We start from the raw sequence: 27,145 nt of genomic DNA on the forward strand, positions 1-27,145 counted from the left end.
TGTTCTGCTAGTCAGCTGTCTTCTTTCTTTTGCTTTTGTCTTCTGTAAGAAATCACCTCTGACGTCCTATTTTTAAACCATGCTTAGGCACACACATACACGTACACGTACACGTACACGTACACATACACGTACACGTACATGTACATGTACACATACACATACACAGACACACACAAGGAGCAATGTCTACATATAAATATGGACTATTGATATCCCTGTCCTCCGACTCCCAGTCATAAATACAATATATGTATGTGTTTTGGATAAATTAATTATTATCCATCAACCTCAATAAATTATTTAGATAGACGTTCATATGGACGAAGGTTATTGCTTATTTTAAAGACTAAATCCCACCCAGAGATGGCACATGAAGATGGAGAATCCCACTACCCAGATATTAACCCAAAGTATCCCGGAATGTACGATAGCTGCTATATGGTGCCAATTACATAATTTAGAGCTAGAGCAAGTGCAGACAAATATCACAGTTATTGCAGATGCAGCATTACCTTTAAAAAAACTCTTTCAGAAATCAGTTCACACTTTCCGGTAATAAAGCTAAAACATCACAGATGTTAACATCCCCATTTTGGCTAGCCAGTGTCTGTGTAGTAGCGCTCAGGAGATGGAGCTCTGATAGTGACGCCCCTAGAATGCATACAATTGACCAATCATGAGTCAGTCTCAGTCAGATAAACCATTTCGCCTGGTTTATATTGCATTAAAAAGGTAATCAATCCATCTTTGAGAATAAAATATTTTATGTATACTTTTGTAGATTCATAAGTTTTGGCCCACGTCCCATCCACTAACATGCAGAAGAAGAGGTATATGACCTATACTGCAGCCAGCCAGCAGGGGGAGGACAAGTGGCTTCACTATTGGGAAGCTGTCTTGTCATCCATCTTTATATACAGTCATTAACAGTGATGATTAAATCCTTATTTTCAGTCTTCTGTGGGTTAATGTGCTACATGACTAACAGCCTGAGGAGCAAAACATGTGAACAAAAACAACCAACTGTACATCTGGTGGATGTCAGACTCCTTGGCTGCCACTGTCTGTAAGGGGATGCAGATGGAGGCTTGGCGCGAGAGAGCAGAGGAGAGTATGCAGGAAGTGAGGGAGAAATTAAGCTGAGTAGTGGAGAGGATGAATGGTTGGATGAATGGTCTGAAAGAAAAGGATGGATGGAAAGATAAAGAGCAGTGGAAGGGTGGGAGGGGCAGGGTGAGCAGGGCGTTTGGTAAGGCTTAAGCACAGCTCGGCTCACTGTCTGTTGTGACCACCTGCTCCTCTAAGCAGCACCTGCTGAAGCATCATTGAACCTGAGGACAGCGACGCATTAAGAGCAATGCACGTTTCTGTCCTTGTTTTTTGCATATTGTGAAAAACGAACAACAGTGCAAAATGCTTAAATCTTGCAGAATGCAAAACTGGCGAGACAGTGAGGTGAGAAAGTTTCTAGCACGTTCGTGACATCAAATATACGTCAATAGGGGTGAAAATTGACCTGGCGATGGGAGGGGATTCTCAGCAAATTATGGTGTCTGAAATGTCTTACTGAAAGAAGATATCACCTTACTTCATGTCATTTTTATTCATAGTTTTTATGTCGAGAAGTCCTGAGTGTTCACTTTCGCACCTGCTACTAAAGTAATACAGTGAGGGGTTTTGTCAGTGCAGTCCAAGGAGTTTCAGGGCCTTGTCCAACTCCAATCTCAGACCAGTGACATAGCTGTAAACAGTCCTTTTGATTGTGTACTGGCTGACCTCACTAACGCTTTCAATGAAGGAAAGTCTAGAATTATTTCCTGGCTGCCGTCAAGGCCTTCTTTAGCCCACTACGGACTCTCCAGCCAACCAACCTGGCAGCGGCACACTGCATATGGCTCCTAATCTCTTTTGTTGCTATCATCCTCCCCCAGCCACTGTCTGTAACAGCAAAGCATTCATTACAGCCTTGAGTTACAGCTGTTTTGTTGCAAAAACAAGTTCTCTACAGAAGCCTCTACAGAAGGTAATTTTTGTTGGTGCTCATTCAATTACTTTTGTTCTTGATTGCAGTCCTCCCAGACTCGCTGATTTTCTTCTTTAAAGTTACTTTCCCAGTGGTAAAAGAAAAATCCACTAACACCCGCTAACTTCTGGCTTTTGTCTGCAGTGGAAATCAATACAATTAGCATTCACTCTTTTTCTTCTATATCAATGCTGACCCTGCAACTTTTCTGGCGTAACATTATGACAAGCATTGAACTTCTAAGTGATCCTAAATTGTTCAGTCACCGTTGAGCTTGAAGAGGGACTGTAGTAAAGCATCTAAAAGTGCACCGTTGTCAATGGTCTCCATGGGGCTTTCTGCTGTGTGTTATGTTTCCTTGTTCTGACCTTTTTGGTTTCTGATGCATTAATGACGTCAAACATGCATTACCAGTTGAAGTACCCCAGAAAGGAAGTATTTTCTAATGGCAATATGAGTCAATCATCTGTTTTTACTGGGTCTACCTGCATTTAAAAACATGCTTGTCTTTGGTTGGCACCTAGAATCAATGTAACCATGAAAGACAGTTCTATGTACAATATATTGCAATAATGTCTTAGTCTTTTACCACAAATTCAGAGACATCATTGCTCTGTTCAGGTTAACATTCTCCACAGTGACAACCAATTGTCAGCTTTTTTTTGGACAGCCAAGATGTTCCGTTTTGTAGAAAAGATGGCTGATGTGAGTTGGTGCTAAGATAATTTGTCATTGTCAAATCGCCAAATGAGGGATGTTCTTATTATTTTATTGATATACATTGTGAATGTAGCCAAGTATTAGATCTGTCTGCGCAGAATCATAGTAACTCACAAGGGCCACATCACATCATGTCAGTTCAGAAAGAGGACGGCTATTCAGGAAACTATGAGGAGCATGATGAGAACTTGTTTTGAGAAAAATATGGTAGTAATTGAAAAGTAATTATAGATGCCGTTTAGGGCAAAACATGCTCAAAGACAAGAATATTGGCATAAGGCTCCATTGCTAGGCAACGGGTATGGTAATGCTGTGTGCAGCATCCAATTAAACTAGCTCTGTGTCAGAGTAGTTTGTTGATTGTGTGACTAATAATGCACTAGTGATGGTGGTTGGGGAAGAGAACACCTAACAAGGGTGGTCAAGAAAAAGAAGTGATTAAACAGGGATTACATTTACATGTGGATGGCAGAATGATGCATCTTATAAAAGCCATTTATTGTGTTTTTTATAAGTTTCCCCATCCACACAAATATATCCACTTTGGCGAGGACTTTCGAAGGCTCTGTTTTCAGTGGAGGGATAAGCTGGCATAGATTGGATAGAAGGCATAATTCATTTTGGGCTTTTTTTCAAGTATCTAAACAACTGTCTTTTCAGTGTACACATTCCAAGGCAGAGAAGAACATATCCTGGTGCTAAAGCCTCAGATACCACAGCCACATGTAGCCTACATCTGCATCAACACTTCAGTTGCATATGCTTCTGCGCCTATGTTCTAATTTCCCCCAATTTATAGTGATTTGGAGTGAGCTCACAGGCATGTAAGGGGTGCCTGGTGCGTTGTGCCAGCCCTTTGAGGTGTGGTTCGTTTGTAACATCTCCGCCTCAAGGAAAGCTGGCACAGCGTCAAACAGGCAAAAGAGACGCCGTGTTTATTTTGGTAAGCACGAGTGTTTTTGCAGATAAATGAATAATAGGAATAAATGAGGCAGAGCATTTTCCCTCTGATACTCACAGTACTGTGACCGTAGTCTTTGGTTACAACATATTGATAAAACTATGTGTTACGAGATATGCATACAGTTTGACTCGATGGATAATGATCTTGTCAATCCACTATACATGTTTCGAGACACAAATGACCTCTCGAAATCTTTAAACATGGGGTGAAGCACAATGACCAATCCCTTGGTTTGGCTCCATAAATATTCTGCCAAAGAATTGCCATGAAATTTGACATGTATATCCTTTTGATTTTGAGACATTTATGGTCACCACTAGTATTTTTTAAATAACCAGTAAAATATCCGAACATATATAGATGGCCTGGCTACAAATTCAGAGAACACAATCACATTTTCATTTTATAGTTCTGGCATGCAAAAGACTCAATTTACATTATTGAAATGGTAAACATTTAACCTGTTAAACATGAGCCTGTTGCATTGAGTCCATCGCCTCTGATGATGAATTAGCCTCTGTGGTCAACTGGCAATATTTGGTGCGTTCTGGTTAAGAGAGCGGATATCCGGGCCAAGTACTGTCTTCTGTTGGCTGTATAGTGTTAACAGTCCGACACGATTCTGTATCACAGGAGTCAAATGTTTCTCACATTAAACACAAACCGTTTTACATTGTATAGATGTTTCAGGTCGTGATAGTATTTTGGCTAATCTCTATAAACAGCATATGATGCGGATGAATTAAAAAGCCAGTAGTTGATGCATTTTAGTCCATGTGTTCCGCCTTTTTTATGTTCTCCACACGGAATGTTTATCTGCAAGCAACTAAAGCCTGCTAAAACTTGATCGGTCAAACTGGAAACAGGCTTCCAGCCCGAGCATCTTCTCACCTACAGGTTCTGATTCTTCACATGCATGCCACGTTGTACTGTGCCCTCAATAAATTAAATTACTTAACAAAAATAGACACACATACATATCACTGTATTCAGTGGTAATAAAATGCATGTCGCACTATTTACATAGACTCACATGTGCAGCATAACGAGTGTTGTGTTGAACAAATACGATATAATGTGTGTGTGTGTGTTTGTGTGTTTGTGTCTTTGAGTCTTTGAGAAGGTTTGGCCATAATCCTCCCCGTAGCTACTGCACCTACATTGTTCCCTGTAATGGTTTTAGAAGATTATTTTTTCTAGGAATAGCATAGCTCCATTCTCTGCTGGGATATTTTGCCATTTTTGTGAATGACAAGTTTGGATGGATCAGTGTGGAAGTCACTCAGTGTGGAGTAGGCCGACATATTGGCCCAGAGACAGATTTATTCTGTACAGCTTTTCACTTTGTTCCCATACTGGATTCTGCATTTATCTGAGCAATTGTGTGCATGAGTGTGTGCTTGTGTGTGTGTGTGTGTTGGTTATGTGAGGGAGGTCTCTGGGTGTATAAATGTGACTGTTTAAATATCAGAACTAACACCAGGGTATTTGCTACAGTTTAATGATTTGCCTGTATGTGTTTGTGAGAGATTAAGTGGCATGTCTGATTTTCATCAGTTTGTAAGCCGTAAATTGTGGAGCTTTGTGTATGTGTGTGACATTGGTATTGAAATAGTTTATTAATGTAAAACAGTGTGGTTGCCAAGACATTGATGGACATCATTCCTTCTTTATTGAAAGTGTTACGCCAGAGTTACTAAGCAAGCCATGTTGTAGCCTGTGGGGAAAATAAGAAAGAGAAAAGCATGTTTGAAGAAATCCCTCAACCTCTCAGCCTGTGTCAGACATTTTAACTTTCAAAAGTGACTGACATATTTCACTGCATTAAAAGGGACGTGTCTGTAATGGCATGTCTTAGCCCAACTGTTCTCCCCCAGCCGACAAGGTAGCAGTACAAATATATATATTTTAAAGCTTTTCTTCTGCTCCGTCTTTTGACACTATAGTAAATCGTCTCTGTGGGCTTTGGGCAAGTTTGGAAAAGCTTGTTTCACAGTTGGCTGCTTCCTTGCTAGCAGAGGGACAGGGCCACATATCAGCAGAGGTGGCCAGTGAAGATTTGGCTCCAGCCTGCTCACTTCCTTCTGTCCCACACCTTTGAAATGGACACTCTGACATTGTGCATTTCGCTTTAAATGTTGAAGAACATCTTGAAAACCTTTGAGTGAACATTACAAAAATATAATCAATAATAATTTTCCACAGAACAAATTATAGATGCGTTCATTTAATATTGCTGTCACCACTTTAATAGCTACTTTACCTTTCTTGGCAGAATAACTGTAATTAATATGATATTGGATTGAAACAATATTGTTATTGGTCTTTTCATGGTGTACTCATTACTTTAAAGGTCTGTTGTTGAGAATTTAGAAACATTTATAGACAGAAAATTAATATAAAATATATAATTCTGTTTTATTTTTGTATTATCACGTGGAACTAATAATCATTGTGTATTGTTATCTTTGATTGAACCCTTCACATTTCTATAGGAAGTGGGTCCTTTTCCAGGGAGTCTGCCATGTCGCAGCACCATGTTTCTACAGTTGTCCAGAATGGACAAACAAGACATTGGTGCTAAAGAAAGCCATTTGTTACATGAAAGCCATTCTAGGTACTCCTACACTAGTGATCCCCAAACTTGTATAGCCCAAGATCACTTTCTAATTATAAAAATAGCCAGGATCTACAACCCTTATATCTTCCAAAAAACCCACGTACGAGGGTATTATTCATTAGTTTTTGCATTTATCCTAAAGGTTGAATGTACGAGCATAAATATACACAAAAAAATAGCAGTTGTAAAACTTAATCTATACGATGCACAATAGTCACATTAATATCAATTCAACATAAACTTTGGAGTGCTTTTATTTTGAAACACATACAGAAATGGCTGCAACCATTAAGTATGTGACATATGTCACATTTAGCAGATAAATATTCAAATTGAAAGATAAGTTTCTCTGATTTGATTGTTATCAACAGACCGGAAGATGCATGTCTATTTACCATAGTGTCCTGGTGTTTAGTTTAGTACATAATCGAATTTGTATTGAAGGAAATGCAGGCGATAAACCAGCAGCTCCGCTGGCAGTAGCAGACACACATTGTGTTTGATCAACAAACAACTAACATACAGCTGCTCTGCGGCGCAACTGCAGCCTGTTACGGCGAGTTAGGGGACCTACATTGAAGGTTTTAGAGATCGACCGGTAGATTGCGATCGACAGGTTGGTGACAACTGTCCTACACTCTTGGAAAAGGAGGTTGCAATATTCCACCTTACCACTAGATGGCACTACATTTTACACACTTAAGCTGTAAGCTTTGTATAGACATGTTATCCTCTTATTTTAAGTGTATTCCATGTGAGTCTTTGTTCTGTGCAGCCTGACGTCTTTGGACTGACACCTCAAAGCTATTAGTGTGAAAGGCCAAAGGTGACCAAGCTTTTGCTTTTAGACCTCCACAGTTTGGGGATGACCTTCCTGAGTACCCCAGCCTCATAGCTACAGTATCATATTTTAAGTCTTATCTTAAAACATAGTTTTATGTAGAGGTCTGCACAGGCCATTCTAGTCTGCAGGTACAAAGGACCTGGAGGAGATGCTGGCAATATATATATATATATATATATATATATATATATATATATATATATATATTATATTTTTTACAGAAGGCTGCAGGGCGGACTACTTGCTGTCATGCTGATATACAAGGTCATGGTACAGCCCTTTGTTCATATGCTGCACCTCACCACACTTGAGTTAGGTATTCCATGCATCCCTGTTGCCCACCTTGTAGATACAATAGGGCTTGAAAAGTCTGAATTTCTCTACTGTACAATTCACATTTGTCTAGTGATAATTTGAAGTACCCCTATACTTGCGAAGCCTTGGGGCCTTCGGAAACTTATATACTTAGCTGTGTCAGATTCAACTGCAACTGCCATTCTAAGACTAAGTACTGTCTGGAGCATAGACTGCATGTATAGATGAAGCCAAATATACTAGATATGAATGCTGACATCTTGCACCAATGACATAATTTGCAACCAGATTTGGCACAGTAGCTATCAGAGAATGAAGAAGTTGTACTGAGGACCTGCATACGCACACACTCAACCAATCACAAGACAGTCTCAAGCTCTCAGCTGTCATCCATGATGTTTCCCACCATTTTGAAAGCATAAAATAAGCAGCTACGACCAATCTTATCAGAAAAAATAAACTCTTCAACCCACATAATAAGAACTACCTAATCTGACATCAACCATCTTTTGCGATCATGTGTATTTTTGACTTTTTACTTTTGACCATGTACAGTTCACTTTCATCAAAGGTGTCCAAACTTTTTTCACTGAGAGCGTCATACAGACAAATATAAGAAGGGCTGGACCACTCACTAAAGGTGATTGTGCTTGGTAATTTAATATGCTTACAGAAAAAAGCAGCCTACTTCACAGATTTCCATAAATCGTTTTTTCATTTGTTTAGCTAAAAACTGATATGCATTTCATTCTCGAAACAGTAGCCTCAGATTGTTTCCTAGTCGGGATGGTGATCCCCCTTCACAGCATTTTTATAAAGTGGGGCAAAGGTGATGGGTATATTTCAAGATTGTTATGCAAATACTTTATTGGGCTCATTAACACATCAACTAACGTCAAATTTTTTTTTTCAACTTTATTTGACGGAAATTATTAAGCGATTGGGTTAATTAACACATTTAAACTGTGAAATAAATGTTTGTATTCACCTACAATGGGAACAGCATTGCAGTGATGCTGCGCTTTGGACTGAAGGATGTCTGACAGGTGGTTGAGATGCGAAGGACATCACAGAGATGGCTGCCGGCCATTTTGGTCCTCAATCTGCTATTGTTCAGAATTAACAGAGAAAATGACTATCGCGACCATTGAGTATTAATTGTCACAGGAATGATATCAGCAGCATGCAATTCTCTGTGTTTTGACAAGGTGCATTCAGGGACCTTCAGAAATGCTAACATCCGCTTGCTTAGCCTTCCTGTGGGCCATATTCCATTATATCTTTAGAATTTGCTGGGGGCCGATACAAAATGGACCACGGGCTGCAGTTGGCCCGCAGGCCGTAGTTTGGACACCCCTGACTTACATGGAGGAGGCAGGTTTCATAAACTATAATGTAGCCAACCAGCAATCAATCAATCAAGATGTGGTGGCTTCACTTTTGGAAGCCTACCTAGCACCCACTGACATCATGATGCAGCAGGTAGATATAGTGAAGGAAAACTTTAACTGTTATGAATTGTATTGTTGTAATTGACCCTCAAATGGATGGATGCTTTCATTGATTACAGCAACTAATTGTGGCAGCTGGGCTCTCGGGCCTCCTCTCTTTGAGAATAGGAGTTTGTCTGTTTATAGTGAATATGAATAACAGAGTTGTTGTCTATGGGATTATCTGCTTATGTGATAACTAAGTATTGTAAATGATGTTGTTTTGCTTATAGGAAGAACTGAAGTTCTGTCGTTGTCAGTATGTTTTTGTTATTGGAACAGGCAGCAGATATCAATAGATTGGACTTGAAGGTCTGCATATTTGACTAATCATAATGCCTTGCAGTTAGTGCTGCAACCCACAATGGCTGTTGGAGGCAAAGTATCTGTTTCACTTGTGACGGCTGTGACATTCCCTCAGAATGCCAAAGGCCCTCTCGCTGTCCAGCTGAGGCATGGATCAGCCGGAGGGTTACAGACGGAGGGAGCAAATCAATGCAAACAGACAAACGCAGAGGACTTGACTGATATGCTGCAGGATGGGTTATTGCAGGACTATGGACAAATATACACAAGACACACCAACAAAAGACCATACAAGTGCAAGTGCAGAGATTTTTCTGTGCTTTCATCCTTCTCATTTTGCCCCGTTACGGTCAGGCTCATTCAAACGCCCTGACACACACAGCAACTTAAGTACACACACAAAGTGGACATTTTTCCCCTAACTTCCACAAACAGCGCAATGAGATCAGTGGGCATGGCAGCCTTCCTTGAGCCCATCTCCCCAGCAGTCCCAAGGGGATAGAGCACACAACTGTGTGTCTGCTTGTGTGCGTGTTTGTGAATTTCTACTGTGTGTCTCTTTGACAGCCAATGGGTGATAGGAGTCACAGCTTGTTCACTGAGTAACAGGCTAACAAATAACCTGCTCAGGGGCATTAGGGACATGACAAAAAGAGAGTATCAGTTCTGCCTCACTGTCTATCTGTCTGTCCCTCTCTCTTATTTCTATCACATTATCATGGTGTTTCCCCTTACCTCCATCTAATTTTCCTATTTTTTTTTGCTTTTTTGGCCTCCTATGTTGCACTTTTGCTTTTTTGGGGGCATAAAATTCACTTAATGTTGCACTACCAACACACACACACACGCACAAAAACCCAACCAGCGTGGAGGGTGATGATGAGGAGTGAAGTGACAGTACACATGCACAATCACACAGTGGATCAGCCATTAATGCCGCAGCCATGGTGCTGGCTGTCAGATTTACTCTGCACTGCAGCCTGCATAAACCACCGCTACTGCTGCACCAAGGGCTTTTACAGGTACAAGGATTGAGTGTAATGCTACTGTAACTCTTGTTTTTCACTTCAAATGTTCCTGTCTTGACAAAAAAAACAATGAATAGGGACTGGATAAGTGCTTGAAGGAGGAGCAGAAGAAAGGAAAACTAGGAGATAAGTGAGAGGGGAAGTTTAAAAGGTTTTTATGATATTGTAATGACTCATTGGATATGCATCAGTTTCCTCATCCGAAACTGCCATGTCTTCTGTAAAGATCCTTCCCCACTCTGCCTTTGATTGGCTTTCCAACCATTTTACCATAATCATTTTACCAAACATAGAACTATAGCCATTCAGAGTAGAGAGAGGCAGGTCTTCACAAAATAAAGGAAATTCACTTGCTTTTCTACCGTGAGTCTGATTAAAAGTATTATTGTGATATTTACAAAGAGTAAGGAAACCATTAAAGCCCAAATCAACGGAGGAAAGCTCTGCAAATACTAGAAATGGAGGTTTGGAGATTGGAGAGTTGTTCAAGGTTTGCTACAGTATAATGTGGAGGCTATTGTGATGTGAAGCAACAGGCGCAATCAATTTGTCACTTGAAATAAAAGGAGAGGATACCCTGCCTCTCCTTTGGTCTCACGAGTGCACCTATAGCAAAAGTTTTTATTATAACACAGGGCGTCTTTTTTTTTTTTGCAGAGATGGTCGGCGGTAATATCCCTGTGTTCCCGCTCTGCATGCAAAAGTGTCCTTTGGCCAAATACTGAACCCCAAATTGCTTAAAACGGGTTAGCAGTGTATGAGGATGTGTGATAGAGAAAGTGCTGCACGTAGATGCACTGTATGATTGTGTTTGTGTGTGAATAGAAGGTAAAACTGGAAAGGGCTTTGAGTGGTTAAAAAGTGAAAAGATCTGACTACTTTCTGAATTAAATTCTATTATATGATGATTGTAGTGTTATGTATACAGTGAATTGGCCTTGTTTGACTCATTGACCTGTCTTTTCTTGTGACTGAGTGCTGTGGCTGAAACAAGCCCTGGCACTTCCATAAAATCACACCAGCGCTTTAAATAAGCTGCTAATGAAGCACACAAGCCCACTGTGGCAGACTAAAAAGACTGCAACAACAATTTTGCAGTTTCAACAGTGCTGAAGGCAAAGGTCACATGGATTGGAGAGTTTGGTTATACATACGCTGTAGTAACCAAGTTGTTTTAAATGTGCTATCTAAATAACGTTGAAATTGACATAGTGTATCCAGTTTGTGTGTGTGAACTTGCACTTGTCTACAGAGGAAAGCATGGGAGTAGCAGGGACTAGTGTAAATCGAGCTATAAGCTACAACTCTACACACATTCCCTCTCCATTCTCTTACCTGCTCCCTTTGTTGTTCTGCTCTTTTAAACAATTAGCATAATTTTCATGTAAACCTGCTTTATGTACATTTTATGCTGCTGAACTTGGTTTCATATTGGGAATGGTTTGAGAAAATTGTCACCAGCCACGAGCTTCAGCCATCGCTGTATTTAGACAAGAGGTTATATTGCTCCCTAGAACCGCTTCTTCTTCAGGGCAGACTGGACTCCCTGCTATTGAAGGCGGCTTTCAGACATGCACTGAACATTGTCCTTAAAGTTTTGTACGGGCTGTGTGTGTGATCACAATTGTCGGTTGCTCAAGACATTTTCTGCAACTTTTGCTGCCAGTCCCCCTGAGTAAAATGTCTGAAAAACAGATTTAAAGGATAAAAAAGAGATGTTGTTAATGTACAAGACATCAAAGAAGATGTCAGGTTTAAAGAAATGAGATTCAATAGCTCTTGGTTTGGCTGAAAAAAGTTATTTGAGCACCAGAATTAAAAAAAAATTGTAAACTGACTGCTGCACTTTTCAGGCACCACCCCTAACCTGAATGTTCAGGACGTTTACTCAAGTTGGCAATGCATCTGCCATGGACAAACCCCTGCTGTGTGAAAAGCAAACTCTGGAAAAGTACTCCACTAAATTTTCCAAGGGCTGCTTTCCTTCACCTTGAGACGACTTGGCTAATAGAGGAATTAAGTATAATTAAGATGCAATATTTTCTGCTATTATTGTCAATCGCAAAAACTCGCACATAGGCCCTTTTAATAATGTGATTCCATATGAAAGAATATAACTGGATGGAGAATGGTAGTCAGTGCACTAAAAATGACCACAGTCAGGTGAAACCACACCACGATTTGAGGTTCCCCAATTAACTTTTTGAAAGTTTAATGATCAATTAGGGACTTCAATCTGGTTCTGAGTGCCAAATTCAAAAATATAGGCCTGGCTTTCTTTTGAGCCGACAAATCCTGTGAAAGAAAAGTTAAACAGTCAAAGGTCTTTACCAAACCTCAGTAAAGACACAGCAATGATGCTACTGTCCTGGGTTACAGAGTGTGGCAGATAAGAGGGTCAGCGTGTGAAGAGAGACAAAGATAGAGGGAAAGTAATAGTTTGACAAAGCAAGGAGATAGTAAAGGCTCTCTCCTGCTGCTGTCTTTTCTTCTCAATGTCAGAGTTCTCGTGCTCTGCCGAGTCTTAGCACCCGCCTAGCATCACCCTATCTGTTTATACAGAGGCTAATAGGAAGCCTGGTCTTTATCCCCACACTGCGGCTCAACATAATGGAATAGAGAGACATAATGCTGCTCCAGTCAAACAGTCAGCGGAGGCCTTTAAATTGCTTCCAATCCCCTTAACAAATCTGATGGAGAGGCTATGAATAACTCAAGGGCCACTCATCTCCCCATGCTCTCTTCTCTTCTCTTCTCTCCTCATCTCTTTTCTTCTCTTCTCTTCTCTTCTCTTCTCTTCTCTTCTCTTCTCTTCTCTTCTCTTCTCTTCTCTTCTCTTCTCTTCTCTTCTCTTCTCTTCTCTTCTCTTCAGCAGTCTAAACCTCAGTATTAACTTGGATTAACTCACTTTACTTACATTTTTTAATTAGGAATTGCAATACACTGATCTATTGCAAGTTCAGCTTGCATTTCACGTTGATGATCCTAAACACATGTCACGTGCTTGCAGCATAAATGTTTATTGAAAACATAGAGTTGACTCCTGCCTGACTGACTTGTTGAAATTACTTGAGGTTTCTCTTTCTCTCATGCTCACCAATGTGCTCTCTCCAATCTCTCAAGGATTAATTGAAATGGACTTTTGAGAAATCCTTAAAATCATGAGTTTTTTTTATTCTAGAAGCACTCCTTACCAAGACGAAAAACAAACAGTTTATCTACTCCTGTGCAAATGGAAATAGTTAATATAGTGTGCTGGCAGAGTGCAAAGAGTGTCAAAGTCTCTCTGCAAATAAGCAGCCTGTGCAGTGGGAGTTACACCATACAGATTTGTTACAGCGCAGAGTCAAGATTACACAAAAATGTTCCTGATCAACTTTTGTCACATTGACTCTTTATGAAGTTTCTTTTTCATTTAGGCTTGTACAAGCAGAGCATGACTTGGGCTCAAATTTGTTGTCCCAACTTGTTACTAACGAAGCCTGATGTGAACCCAACGGGCTTTTTTTTTCTTGTGTCCGAATCTGAAATCATTTACATTTTTTTTGTCGGAACCTGGCCCGTGCCTTGGGTCAGTTATCCCAAATTAAACTGTAACATCACATTAATGATTATCACAGAATGGATCAATTCATTAGCAATAACTTATTAATTAAGTGATATTAGAGGTTTTGGTGAGTTGACACATACAAGTATAAAGTGTTTTTCTCTAAAACAGCCGTCCTTGCTCATATCAGTATGAATAGAAACAGCACCGAGACCAACAGTATCATCTCAGTTCTGTGCTGCAGTTTACCTTGTGCTATTCGTTTCAGTATACTTGAGCTGCAGCATCTGTTGCTCTTAACACCCTGCTATTAGCAACAGTCATACTTGCAATTATTGTCTTAGTGTAAAAAGGAGCGGTTGATTGAGGATGATTGGCTCGATATTTTAATAATGTGCAGAAATCAGCCATACAGTGTGGGTGTTGGTGTTTGTGTGTTTGTGGTGCTCAGCTTCTCATCATGTACTTGTTCATATCGGTGTGGCTGTGTGCTTTTTGAATTGTCTATGTTCAGGAAAATGAAATGCAACAAGAGACAAAAATCTGACAGAGCAGAAGCACGCAAAATAAATAAGCAAGTGATTATAGATTGCCTCTCTAGCAATTAAAGGATGAGCATGCTTTTGCTTTGTAGTGATTGTGTTTTGTAAGCCTGTTTTACATTCAGCTGCACCTTGAAAACTGGGTGACCCGAGCATCTGGTATCATTTGCTTTCTCTCTCGCTGTCTCCCTTTGCCATGTGTTTTCTGATGCCTTGTGTAGCTGCAGCTCCAGCCTTCACAGTTAGAATGTCTTTAATTACCCGGCGACATGACATACCACTTAGAGCTCTGAATCCCTATTGATGTTATGCAACCCCACCCTCCCACACACAAACACATTTATATACCTCAATTATGTATGCATCTTTTCCCAGTTGTGGAGTATGTCAGCGGTATTAGCTTATACTTAAAAGGTGTGTTTGTACTCATGAGACAGAAGGCCAGATCGGTGCTGTCGTTCTAGGTTTGGATTGTAATGAGGGTTCTTGTTGTTAATCTAAAGTTGATAAATAAAACCGATGTATGACACTGCATCCAGAACAATTGCAATAGCTGCATAAAGGTGTGTGTGTTTTTAAATAATTTGTGATTCTGTGTAGGTAAGGGTAGAAACACCACCCGAATTTTTGAAAGCAATATATAGACTTGTCAAAGCACAGGTATTAAAAGCATAAACAAATACTGCACAGTAGCTGGGGGGAAAAATCGAAGAAAAATTAAGTTCAGAATAAGCCCAATTACAAAGAACATTTAACAATGTCAAAAAGTGGTAGTATTTAATGGAAAATGTATTTGTATGAGAACTTTGTGTTGACAGGTTTTCTAATGAAATCACAGCAGTACCTACGATTTAAATAGAGGGTTGAACACAGACATTCATGTGTAAGAAGGAAGTAAGTAAGTAATCCAAATCCATTCAACCATCTATACATCAGCTATGCTGCTTATCAATTGAGGGTCACAGGGAGGCTGTAGCCAATCCCAGCTGACACTATTGGAGACGCAGGTTACACCATTGTTGACACTTAGCCGGCTACATCCACATGAATGTGTGTTTGTTTTGAAATAAAACACTCTTGCTACATTTACACCTGGCATTCACACTACTTTGGAGAAAACACTACTGGACTGGTTTTTGTCTGTCTGATTGGTCCTTACAACTCACGACTTACACCAACAGAGAGTGCTAAGCTTTTTACTGTTTTTATTCCTAGTTCATAAAATGTTCTGCAACCAGCTGCAGGTAGTGTCAGGCGTGTTGGTTTATCATAAATAAGAGATGAGCCGGACTGGTCCAATTCAAGTATTTATTGAGACGCAATGAAAGTTGAACATAGCTATGGACAATTATCACAGCTTAGGCTAAATCAGTTAGCAATAGGTAGTTAATAATGGCTCGAACAGAAGGGGTTTGATATAATTATAACAGTAGATTTAATGTGATTGGTTTAAAATACTGGAGGAGAGTCACCGCAAATCAATTTGGTTCTCCCTTATTAGTCCACATCTGTAGCCCCACACCTCTTGTCACGGAATCCAGGAAGTGACAAGAAGCCGTTTTTCGTCACGCTACTACCCTACGCTGCCGGTTGCTAGACAACCCTCCCTCTCCTGATAGTCCGATGGTGTTTCATAAAGTAGCCTTGAGTAAAAAATATTATGTTCCTTCTCCCTCGGCTGTATGTTCTGTGTGTACAGACATTCAAACAACTTAACCAAAACAACGAATCCACAATGTCACTCCGAACTTCACCAGATGGGACACTTCCTTGGAATTATCCTTTAATGTCAGAAGTTAGAATTTAGAACAATTAAAAGATTCATTATTAACACTACGCAGCACAGGTTATTTATAAATAATTTATGTGAAGGCCTTATCTGGCTCAAACTGCTGCTATATTTATTGTTAAGAGTTCAGTCAGACAGAGACTATTGCTAAAATATTTAAATCCTTACAGTAGACAGTCTGCTTCCTGTTCACACTTTATATGCACGCTCTGTTTGTCAATAGTGATATGCATTTTAAGATGTGTTATGGATGGAGATACTTCTGATACTGCACTGATCTGGAAAGAGATTAACTTAGTGTGAAAGCTAGAACATATAATAGTGTATGTAGCCATACATTCAAGGGCAATTATCCTGCCTTGCTTGATATTGGCCGATGGGAGGAAGGCAGAGAAAATTAAAAATGGTAATGGAAGGATAAGGAGACTTCACACAGATAGAAGCCAGGGAAACCAGTATTCAAACACATGGATTGCTTTGAGAGTACACTGTAATGGCAAAAGAAATTAGCTAAAATTGCACTGTTTTTGCAGAACATTTTTTGCAGCTGTCTGGGAACATTTTGGAATGATGGCAAAAGTGAATCTACCCCTAAAATTATGCAAATTAAATGATTTCAAAGGAATAGTTTGGAAGAGATAATCAGGCTTCATGAATCCTTTGATTCAGGCCATCTTGGCAGTTCGCCACATTACAGCTCGGTTCCTGCTCGTCTTTTACTTCTGAGCCGAGGCTTTATGGGATTAGCTGGCTTTGATGGTCGTGTTGGTCGGCAGCAATCATACAGGTCTAACAGGATTACTGGTGGCTCGTTATGATACTAGGACAGCCACAGTGCCTGCTTTATGTTACTGTGTGACCTCACAATCACCTTTTATCAAAATCCTGTTTGTGTTACCTTCACTTCTGTACGTGTTTTGTAGTTTTGTTGCAGGATTGGACAGTTTCGGCAAATGTACCGTTTTGTTTCAGCAGTAGATTGTGTGTCTGCATAGAGTAGGAGTTTTAAATTCACTCTTGGACTGGATGACCTGGGTAGGACGGATGGTTTGTGTACATGTTCAATTATCTTTGCTTAGAAACCTGAATAGCTCATCAGTTACTCATGTTACTTTCTTGAAGCATGTTTCATGTTTTAACAAATTTAAGGTGGCACCTAATTTGTTGGAATATATTGGAATGCCCCCATGCATGGATTCTGTTAGACAAGATTGAACACTTTGCTACCTAACTTGGGTGGATAGATTACAGGTGAGCCCAAATAATTGTTGAAGAGAAGGGATGTTGCATGGTAAAAGATTAGAAGCAGCCTTATCTTAGTTTGTTACTCTGTCTATGGTGTAGAACACAAAATACTTCCACACACCACTCCCCAGATGCTATGGTATCATGACTGTCTGCTCAGGAGGGCTTTGCTTGCTCGTCTCAAGCATAGCCAAACCTTAACAGAGTAACTCTGCTGCATTACCTTGCTGATAGGTCAAGAGGGCATGCGATAGGTCAAGCTGATAGTGAACACCCTCTGCTGGATCACGAGGCAAACTGCGTCAGACGCTCTGATGTCTGGTATCCTCACTATGTGTGAATCCACATTCCCAGATTTATTACATTTTCACAATTGTAATCTTCATCCCCAACCAACCACTGCATCCCTGGAGACAGTGTATCCGGCATCCCATGGCTCCTACAGGGCCCTCAAAAAGTTGTATACACTGTTTTCATGTATGTAGTATCGTACTGTCTTAGACTTGTAAACAGACTTTGGTGTCATGTCACAGGAGTTTGTGACATGACACTTTGTTCCCTGTGGTGCTGGCAGGCTGCACATCCAATATGACATTGGCAGTTGCCAAAGACTTAGGTTTGTAGACACCTGACAAGGTATTCAGCACCTTCTAGCAAGTTACCCTTTAGATGCGGGGTCAGTTTAGCAAAACCCTGGGATAAGGTATCAGAAAACTTTCTGCAGTTTCTACAAATCAAAGCCTCCTTTTTTAAATTAGCAACTTCTCCTTATTAATGGTAAGTTAGACTCAGAGGTGAGAGTTGGCCACCAAACTAAAAATGTAGTATCGATTCAAAGTTGAAGCAATTTAAATGGTCTACAATATCAATAATCTTTCCAGGAGATACAGACATAATAGTTGAATATTTGTACATTTATTTTGGATGACTGAGCGTGTCCAGAAGAACTGGAAAGATGAATGGTATATCAGGGTAATAGTATGCTTTGTGAGTACACTAATTTGAAACTAAAATCAAAGCATGGCAATGAAATTAAACTACTTAATTACACAAATTACTTTCACTTAGCCTCCACTTCGTTTATGTTCCTCTTTGCTTGGGGTGTATAATATTGCTTTAACTTGAAAGAGGCCCTTAAAGACCTTTGGCGGAGCAGTAAAAGTCCCTGAAACAGTAAAACTGTGTTAAAGTGAGTGATGGTGCCAACAGTTATATTGCTAGCTACCCCTTTATGAGACTGTGTTGAATACTCTATGGCAGGAACCCTGAGGAAAGCAGAAGAGACTGGAGCAAATGCCATGAGAAGTACAATAAAATCCTCTTAATGCTAATTTAGTGAACAGATTTGGCTTTTCAACGTGTTTTTTTTCCTCTTGACGTGTTCCCAGAGAGCAAGTTCACATGTGTTACAGTGTCCAAGAAGAGAGCAGGTTGAAGTTCAATGTGCTACTCTCAACTTTAATGTCAAGAGTTTACACCATTTGTACATTGCCTAACAGTGTTGAGAGTCATACCGGCAAAGTGAACAGCAGTTGGACTAAAGGAGGAGAAATTACTTGAGAAAAGAGTTTGAAGTTGCCAACTTGGGTAAAAAAAATGCAATAGAGGCAATTGGGGAGATGAGGAGCGAAGAGAGGAAGCCCCCCCCCCCAGCGAGAATGTTAAGTGTTTACAAGATGAAGATGTCGCCGTGCAGCTCCTCTGTCTGCCCCATGCCTCTCTCACTGACACTGTGCCATTACACCTAATCAGCCAATCACGACTGGATTCTGTCTATAAAGCCTGATTGGCTGATTAACCAAGCTCATCAACACACCACCCGGTGCGCCCCCATACACACTAAGTAATCCAGGCAAGCACATATACGCTCTGTATGTGTGTGCGTGTGTGTGTGCTCATTTGCCTAATTTATGCATGCATTTTTTTTAGATTATTTGCATTTGTAAAATGTCTGTGTGGGCAACATGTCTGCAAGTCCACAAAGTTACAAAGATTAAAAGTTTAGCTTGAACTGTAATGCATCTTAAAATGGTTTGACTTTTTAATTGGGTCTTAAATATGATGTCATGTTGTGCGTTGTGTTTCTGTAGTTCTGATTCATTGTCGGGGGTATTGGTCAGAAATTTGAAAATTACAACCTTTCTGCAGTAGCTGTAGTTTGGTTTATTTAAATCGCCACCATTGTTTTCCTGTGAGCACACACACAGTCCAAGAGCCACTAATTATGTAATTATTATTTGAATGTATTTGAACAACACCCCTCCCCTTCTGCCCTCACTTCAGTGGAAAGCTAATAGGTGTCTGCAGATGTGTTCCTAGTGAAGAGTAAGATGGTTGCATGGAACAAAGTTGAAGGACAGCCTTACCATTGTTTGTTACTTTGCCGTAACGTTGTGTTTTGGTGTGATCATTGTCTGCTTTGCTTTCTACCGCAGCAAAACATAGGAGCATTAGACGGCAAGCTGTCAAAAGCAAAACAACTTCACATGGTCTGATGCACTTTTAGACTGTATATTCTTAATATGAGCTGGTCATTAAAGTTCAAATATAACCCCACCCACATGTTTGGGTGAATGATCAAAGTTTGAATAAATAGTGACGGCCCAGATAGTTGATTGAATGATATTGATTATGAGGCCAGATTCATTATAACTAATCCTGATCATCAGATGGATGTTGCATAGTGGGAAATACAAATTACTTTGGATAGAAATTGCAAAGCAAGAAACACTTTTTTTTTTTTATCAACAGATTTGTTTAAAAGTTTCCTCTGACCAGATGTTCCTGGAGAATATAACTCTCTAAACCAATCAGTCAATCAAATATGTTATGTGTAGCAACTTTCACACAGCTTTGTTGATGGTGCTTTGCAGTTGACTGGTGAAATAAGAAAAGAGAAACCTCCTCAGAGTTTTTTGTTCTTGAGAGGCCCCCTAACCCTGACTACAGTGGAATCATGGGAGTCATGGGATAGAATTTCATAGATCAACCATTAGAGTTAGGGTCTGACTTAAATAGACTTGCTCCAAGAAACACAAATTCACCACAGGGTTTGATACTTTCTGTTTTCTTTAGATATAATATTATACCTTTTAGTGACGAGTCTTGTTATAGCCTATGAATATTTCCACAGCTGCATATACAGTATCATTACACACAACCATCATTCTTCCTGTCGTTATCGCTCCACCCTGTCTTCCCTTCATTCATTCCCCCTTTCCATTATCATTTGTATATTCCCATGCAGAGCACGGCAACAAGTAGCAGTATAGCCGGGCCCAAAGGCAGATCAATGCCAATATTTATTTTATGTCCAATAACAAGGGCAGAACCGCAGTCCGGAGAATGCAGTGATGAAATTAAACGTCCCCTCACAGAGGCAAATAGAAAACCACATTAGATTTGCAGCCTGCAGCCTGAGCTTCAAGAGCAAAGCATATGTGTACATGTGCAGGTTATAGGATTCCAGATGAGTGAGCTGCAGGCATTACCAGGGGGTGAAGCCTCCAGTAAGCAAAGTGAAATCCTGTTGCTTTCATCGGTATATCCCTGACTATCCTTTTCCCCTCTTTTCATCTGCTTTTCTTTTGATGCTTTAAGAAGTCAATTCATCTCTAACTTGAGGAGTCTCACCTATACTCTATCCTTCTCTATGACGTTTCCATCTTTTGTGTTTTCCTTTTCACATGATAATGTTCAAATAGTCCTGATATTTGCAATAGAAGTTACCATGCACATAATTCTTGATGTTGTCCGGAGTGGGTGTAATAATGCTGATTCTCGCCTCATCTCAGAAACAATGGCACTTGAACCATTTTCAGACATTAATTCCGGAACCAATTGTTGGATGAAAATTGCCAAACGAACCAACCTATTGCTTCATGAATTGCACCCTCTCTTTTTTCTCCCTGTCGTCCCATTACAGATTTATTCCTAACAACTGAAGGCCCAGCATTTGAGACCTGGCTCAGCAAGGTAAGGCGTCTTCTTGGACTTGTACCCAACTTCCTCCTTTGTCTCTAAATCCTGTCTTTGAAAGTCCCTGTTAAGTTCAGTCAGGGTAGCCATGAATGAGTCAAGCATGATTGCTGTGTGCATCATCAATTTGTAGAAATCAGAAATCAAGTCAGATATGTTTCATTAGTGCTTATATTATACCTCTTTGAAAAAATACATAACATTCCGCCTATAAAGTTGATAATATTACAGAAACATTGCTGGAGTTATTACTTCCGATAGAAACAAAAACACAAAGCTGTGGTAACAACACCAGTGATGTTTGAAATATCTGTGGTCAAAATCCCTGATAGATAATGATGGGATGTTAAAATCAGCAAATGTATGATATTATTATGCATTGACCATAATGACAACATTTTAAATTCATTGTCAAAATATTTCCTGGCTATGTTTTCTCATCTGGAGAATTGGGTCCAGTTTGCTTTTCACACATGAACAGCACAGCAGGAGGTTCTCTGCACAGGTTCGTTCCCAACAGCAAAAAACCCTCCAAATTATTCAGGTGAGAGGTGGAACAGCCAGGTGAAGCAGGCAGAGGCGAGAAGTAATACATCAATTCTGCTGCAGGGATCCTGAGATTTTCCTGACAACACACAGACTCTCTAGATATCCTCGGATCCCCGCTCGCTTCAGATTCTCTACGTTTCTGCAGACTTTGTACAGGGGCCCATGCGGATGAAGTCCACAGATAATCCGAGGGCTCTCACTCAGACATTTGGGTTCATAGATGCACCTCCTCAAGAGAAAGTGCAGAGAATCTCCGGAGTTCAACCCATGTCTGAAATCAGCAATACAGATCAGAGGGGTGGCTCCTGGGGAGAGCACGCCCACTTGCTCACTGTCTATATTTTAGTAATTTTCCTGCTGTGCTCTCACATGTTTCGGACATTTAATGAGGGGCAAAGCAAGCTAATTTTTAGAAAATGTGTGTGTGTGTCTGGGGGGGGCACCTAGTGTCTAAACTGAGAAGTGCAGTACAGTGGGCCATAGTACATTACATTACATTTCACTTAGCTGACGCTTTTATCCAAAGCGACTAAATGCCGGCGCATGCTTCTGCGTTTTCAGGAACACGCAAGCACACAAGAGGCCTTGAAAATGCGTCACCCAATTTTTCTGACTATACGGCAAAGCTATGCAAGCCTCACGAAGCCCGCAAGGCTGTGATCGGTCTGCTAACTACATCCTTTCCAGAGTCACATTTCCAGTTCCATGCCCCATAATACCGGCAGAAACCACGGAAGATTTTAGAAGAACGAATATGGACCAAATAGAAGAGCGGTTGGCAGAAGAGATCCGAAAGTATGACCACTTGTATAAGCCGTAATTTACTGGCAAACAAATTCACCAGTAAATGACGCACACTTGATCTATATGGTCAAGTGTGCTTTTGTTAAACGCAACCAAAGGTATTCTTATAGTGATCAGAGAGTGGTGACCCATCGACCATCAAGTCATCATTTCCTTGTTGTATCTACAAAGCGTTAGTGGGGTTGGGGGTGCAGGACTGTTGGCACTGCTGCAGGACTAGTTAATATTCTGGGAGAGCAGAGAGGGGAGACCGTGGCTCAGGGTTTTTGTCGAAGGGGCCTATTTGAAATTCAGCAGGTTGAGGTACAGGCGAACAGTAGTCTATCTTATCACAGAGAGAGGGAACAGGAGAAAGGAAGGGTAGGAGGTGAGGAAAAAGACAGAAACAGAGGGAGATTGAAGAATTTGGCAGACGCAGAATGTGTGTAAGGTGGAGAGAGTGAAAGAGAGACTGAGCAGGAGCAAAACAGAGCAAATAAACTGCCATGCCCGAAGACCAGGAGGATCTGTGATGGGTGGCAAGAATGTTGATCAGGTAGGGGGAAGAAACAAGACAATTTTCAATGGAAAACACAAAGATTATTCCGAATCAGTCCAGTTTGCGGTTTTCTAAATAAGTAATTTGGCTGAAAGCGCAAAGTCATCTGTGTTTATAGCCGTCTGAGCAGCAGGTCTGTAGGGATGGCAGTGTCTGTCTGCCAGTCGGTCAGGACAGCACTTTGGTCCAGACTAAATGCTGCATCTTGTCAACTCTGTGATGAATTGCCAACAAACTTGGTAGCGATGTCCCTGGGGTTGACTTTATATACAGATAGGCAACGGGTCTCCACTTCCTCTTACTATCCAGAAATGAACGCAAAATATCCCAGATATAAAAGCTGCCATCTTGAGCCAAAGCCGTCATTTGTAGCCGGAGTCTGCAAAGCTTTGCTCAGTCTCAGCTGTCAATCATGAAGTTTCATTCTGTTTCATCAAACACGCAATTGAAACGTATGCAGCTGTGGAACATGAACAGTTGAACATTCATCAGGTTGATGAGAATTACCTAAAACAATTGTCTGCTAAGAGGGAGGAGGATGTATGACTTGTACTGCAGCCAGCCACCAGGTGGTGATCAGGAAGTTTCACTGATTGCATGTTTTTTGTGATTTCATGTGAATTAAGTTTTGCACAAATTGCCATAAAAGTTATATAAAAAATCCATGAAGGAAGAAATTGAGTTGACTTTTACTCCTTAGTGCACTAGAATTTTTTAATTCAATCCAAATATTGTATCTTGACAACTTTTCAATGAATACGCATGTATTTTTTCGTTCATGAGCGCCAGAAGATGATTTCCTAAAAGACCAAAAAACCTTTGTCTTCTGATCTTTCATCCAGTGCCTCTTTAAGTTAACATTAGTTAATGACATCCCCCAGTCTAGTATTATCACTCTGCGCATCCCTGCAGACATTAGCATTTAGCTCAGAATGTCATTGAGCTTCAGCTGCTACTCTGCCTTTAGACTGTTTGCCTTGCTTGAAAGTTTTTAATAGCAGGATTGAGTATGCTATTTTGTCATAAACTACTGAATTTGCTTGAAACAGTATTAATATTTTATCTGGTGATTTATATGCAGATTTCTATCTATAAATAAAAACATCTAAAATGTTTATTATCAAAGTGTTCAACCTTGGCACTCACTCTTTGGGTACTTGTTGTTTCATCTGTAATCCTTTGTTTGTCTGACATAAAGCAAAATGAAAAATGTAGAATATGCCTCAGTAAAAACAGGATGCCATTTGACATCAGTGTTTGTGTATTTTATGTTACAATATTCCTATAGAAGAAGTGTTCATTTGTCTCCCTGAGTGTGAAGCATCCTTTTGTTTTTCTTCCTGTCATTTATTTATAATAATTGACTTATCGTTCAATCTGTTAATAGTTCTTCTCTCTGTAGGACGGGTCAGTGTCTCAGGCAGTGTATTTGTCTCAAATAAATACACAAACACACAAGGCCGAGCAGTTGCCCAGCATCCTCAGAGCATTAGACCCCTGTTAATCCCACTGCGGTCTTCGGTTCAATGCAGCCGCATCTATCGGTCACAGGCCAGCACCCTCCTTGTTCTCCAGCACTCTTTTTTAATTACTTTTCTCTGTTTTCTTTCCCCCTAAGTCTCCCTCCATCCCTTCCTGTTCCTCTGTTTCCCTGCGATTACACAGGAGAAGGCAAACACAGAAGGGGGGGGGGGGGGGGGGGGGCAACAAGCCAGGGAGAGATGAGTGAAGAGAGATGTTTTCATTGGCAGCCGGGTAGAGTCAAGGGGTTTTAAAAGGCAATTCTGCAATGATTGATATAATAATTAAGTGAATTAGTGAGTGATTGTTGTGTTGTTGTATTCTTATGAACATAATGCAGTCAGCTTCATTTGAATAGCAATGTTTTGGATGTGTCTCTTTATATTTGTTTTTTTCATACAAATGAATATAAACATCTGCTGGTTTGTACCACCCTGACACAAAGACAGGCGAACAGGGACATCCAGATTAATCGATAGTGAGGATTACAATGTCAATCAGAGTCTCGCTAAGTGTATACATCTAGGAAGGTCAATTACATGGAGGAACACTGTTTACATCGGAAACACCCTAACATCCTGCTTTATTGGGCACTTAAACAAACTAATCTGTGGGGCTGGGTTCTAATTTTGTTATTTTCACAAAAAAAAGGAAAATAATGAAATGGCCACCCACAAAATAGCTAATTTCATGCCAATTTGGCTTAGTCATAACTATTACACATGTGCCCTCTGGGTTTAAATGCATAATACACACATAGTGCAGCTTACATAGGCCTTCCCAACAAGAGAGAAACCAGTTACCCTGCTATTGGATGGAAAATCCTTAAATTCTAACATTTATTATTAAAGATGATGCATTCTTGTTTTCTATTGATACTTATATAATTGTATGACAGTCAACACACAATTGCTGTTTAATATTCAGTGCAAACAAAATCAGTCTTCTTCAACGGATAATCATATGTTTTATTTGACAGGATTTATTTAGTAATGCATTGCACCTTGTTTTACAATCTTTTTCATTTGAAAAGAAGTTTATCCTGGCTAGTATAGCCAAACATCTAATATTGATACATTGCATGTCTGCAGTGTCACACACACTGGCACTTTGAGTAGATCCAGCTTTTAGTACCATTGTTTCTAGTGCACATTACTTGACATATACACACTTTCCCCATTAGTACTGTCATTAATACTGCATGATTTTGTTGTTTTAGTCATGTTAAAATCTTCCGGTTTCCAGACTTCCTCCCCTTTAAAAAAGCAAAAACGTAGGCATGTGTGTGTGTATGTGTAAACATGCATGTGTTTGCGTGCATGGCTGCCTTACATGTGTTGGATGTGTTATGAACAGAAGGGAAGGATAATAACAAGACGTGTAATCCTTTCATCTTCACACATCAATCATCTGTTTCTAAACTGGCACACACACACTGTTTTAATCATGACATGTGCAACATTGCAATCAAGCAACCATCACCAGTAAATCACACCAAGATCTCATCCTCAACACATAGAGAATTAACAAGTGTGTGTGTGTGTGTGTGTGTGTGTGTGTGTGTGTGTGTGTGTGTGTGTGTGTGTGTGTGTGTGTGTGTGTGTGTGTGTGTGTGTGTGTGTGTGTGTGTGTGTGTGTGTGTGTGTGTGTGTGTGTGTGTGTGTGTGTGTGTGTGTGTGTGTGTGTGTGTGTGTCTGTGTGTCTGTGTGTGTGCGCTTTTAATCTGATTGATATGTGTTCACCCTCCCTGCTTTTGAACAGATCAGCTTCACAGTTTGTCATTTTCTTGTCCATGGCATGTAAGACAGAGAGTTGTTGTCTGTATCTTAATATAAGTTATTTAGTAAAGTAAAGGTTATTCCAAAGTTAAATGAATTCACTGTGCGCATTACATTTTTGGAAAGTTATTAAATAACTGTGATAACTACATAATTACATATCTACTGTGACGTTAAGGGTTTCTGTCACAGCTGGCAGTATTTTAGTGTTATTAGATTAAAGGTTGGAATTAAAAGATAATAAATCCATGTGACTTTCAGAATAAAAGCTGTTAGGTCATAAGGGTGGTTTCACTGTAAATGATCAAAAAGTATACCTCATATGTAAAAAATAAACAAGTATCTCTATTTACTTTTCCAAAACTAAATCCAAACTATTAAGCAAATTATATACATGTATAAAACTATTTGCTAAAAATAAACACTGATACAAACAAATCTAACATGTAAACCCATATCAAATAAATGTATAAACTCATAAAAACTTAAACAAAGCATATGAAAAAAAGATATAAACCCCCTGAAAATAATAAACTCATAT

The 27,145-nt window shown here is 40.0% G+C and overlaps 1 protein-coding gene across 1 annotated transcript in view; it reads left to right on the forward strand.

Annotated features, from left to right (window-relative positions):
- Nucleotides 1-27,145, forward strand: part of itfg1 (integrin alpha FG-GAP repeat containing 1) — a 140,924-nt gene that overhangs the window by 4,994 nt on the left and 108,785 nt on the right. Inside the window, exon 7 of the mRNA XM_062390039.1 lies at nucleotides 21,362-21,411. Coding sequence (XP_062246023.1) covers nucleotides 21,362-21,411 — 50 coding nt within the window. The remainder of the gene's footprint in view (nucleotides 1-21,361; nucleotides 21,412-27,145) is intronic.

This window comes from Platichthys flesus, chromosome 1 (assembly GCF_949316205.1).
Source record: "Platichthys flesus chromosome 1, fPlaFle2.1, whole genome shotgun sequence".
Taxonomy (NCBI): Eukaryota; Metazoa; Chordata; class Actinopteri; order Pleuronectiformes; family Pleuronectidae; genus Platichthys; species Platichthys flesus.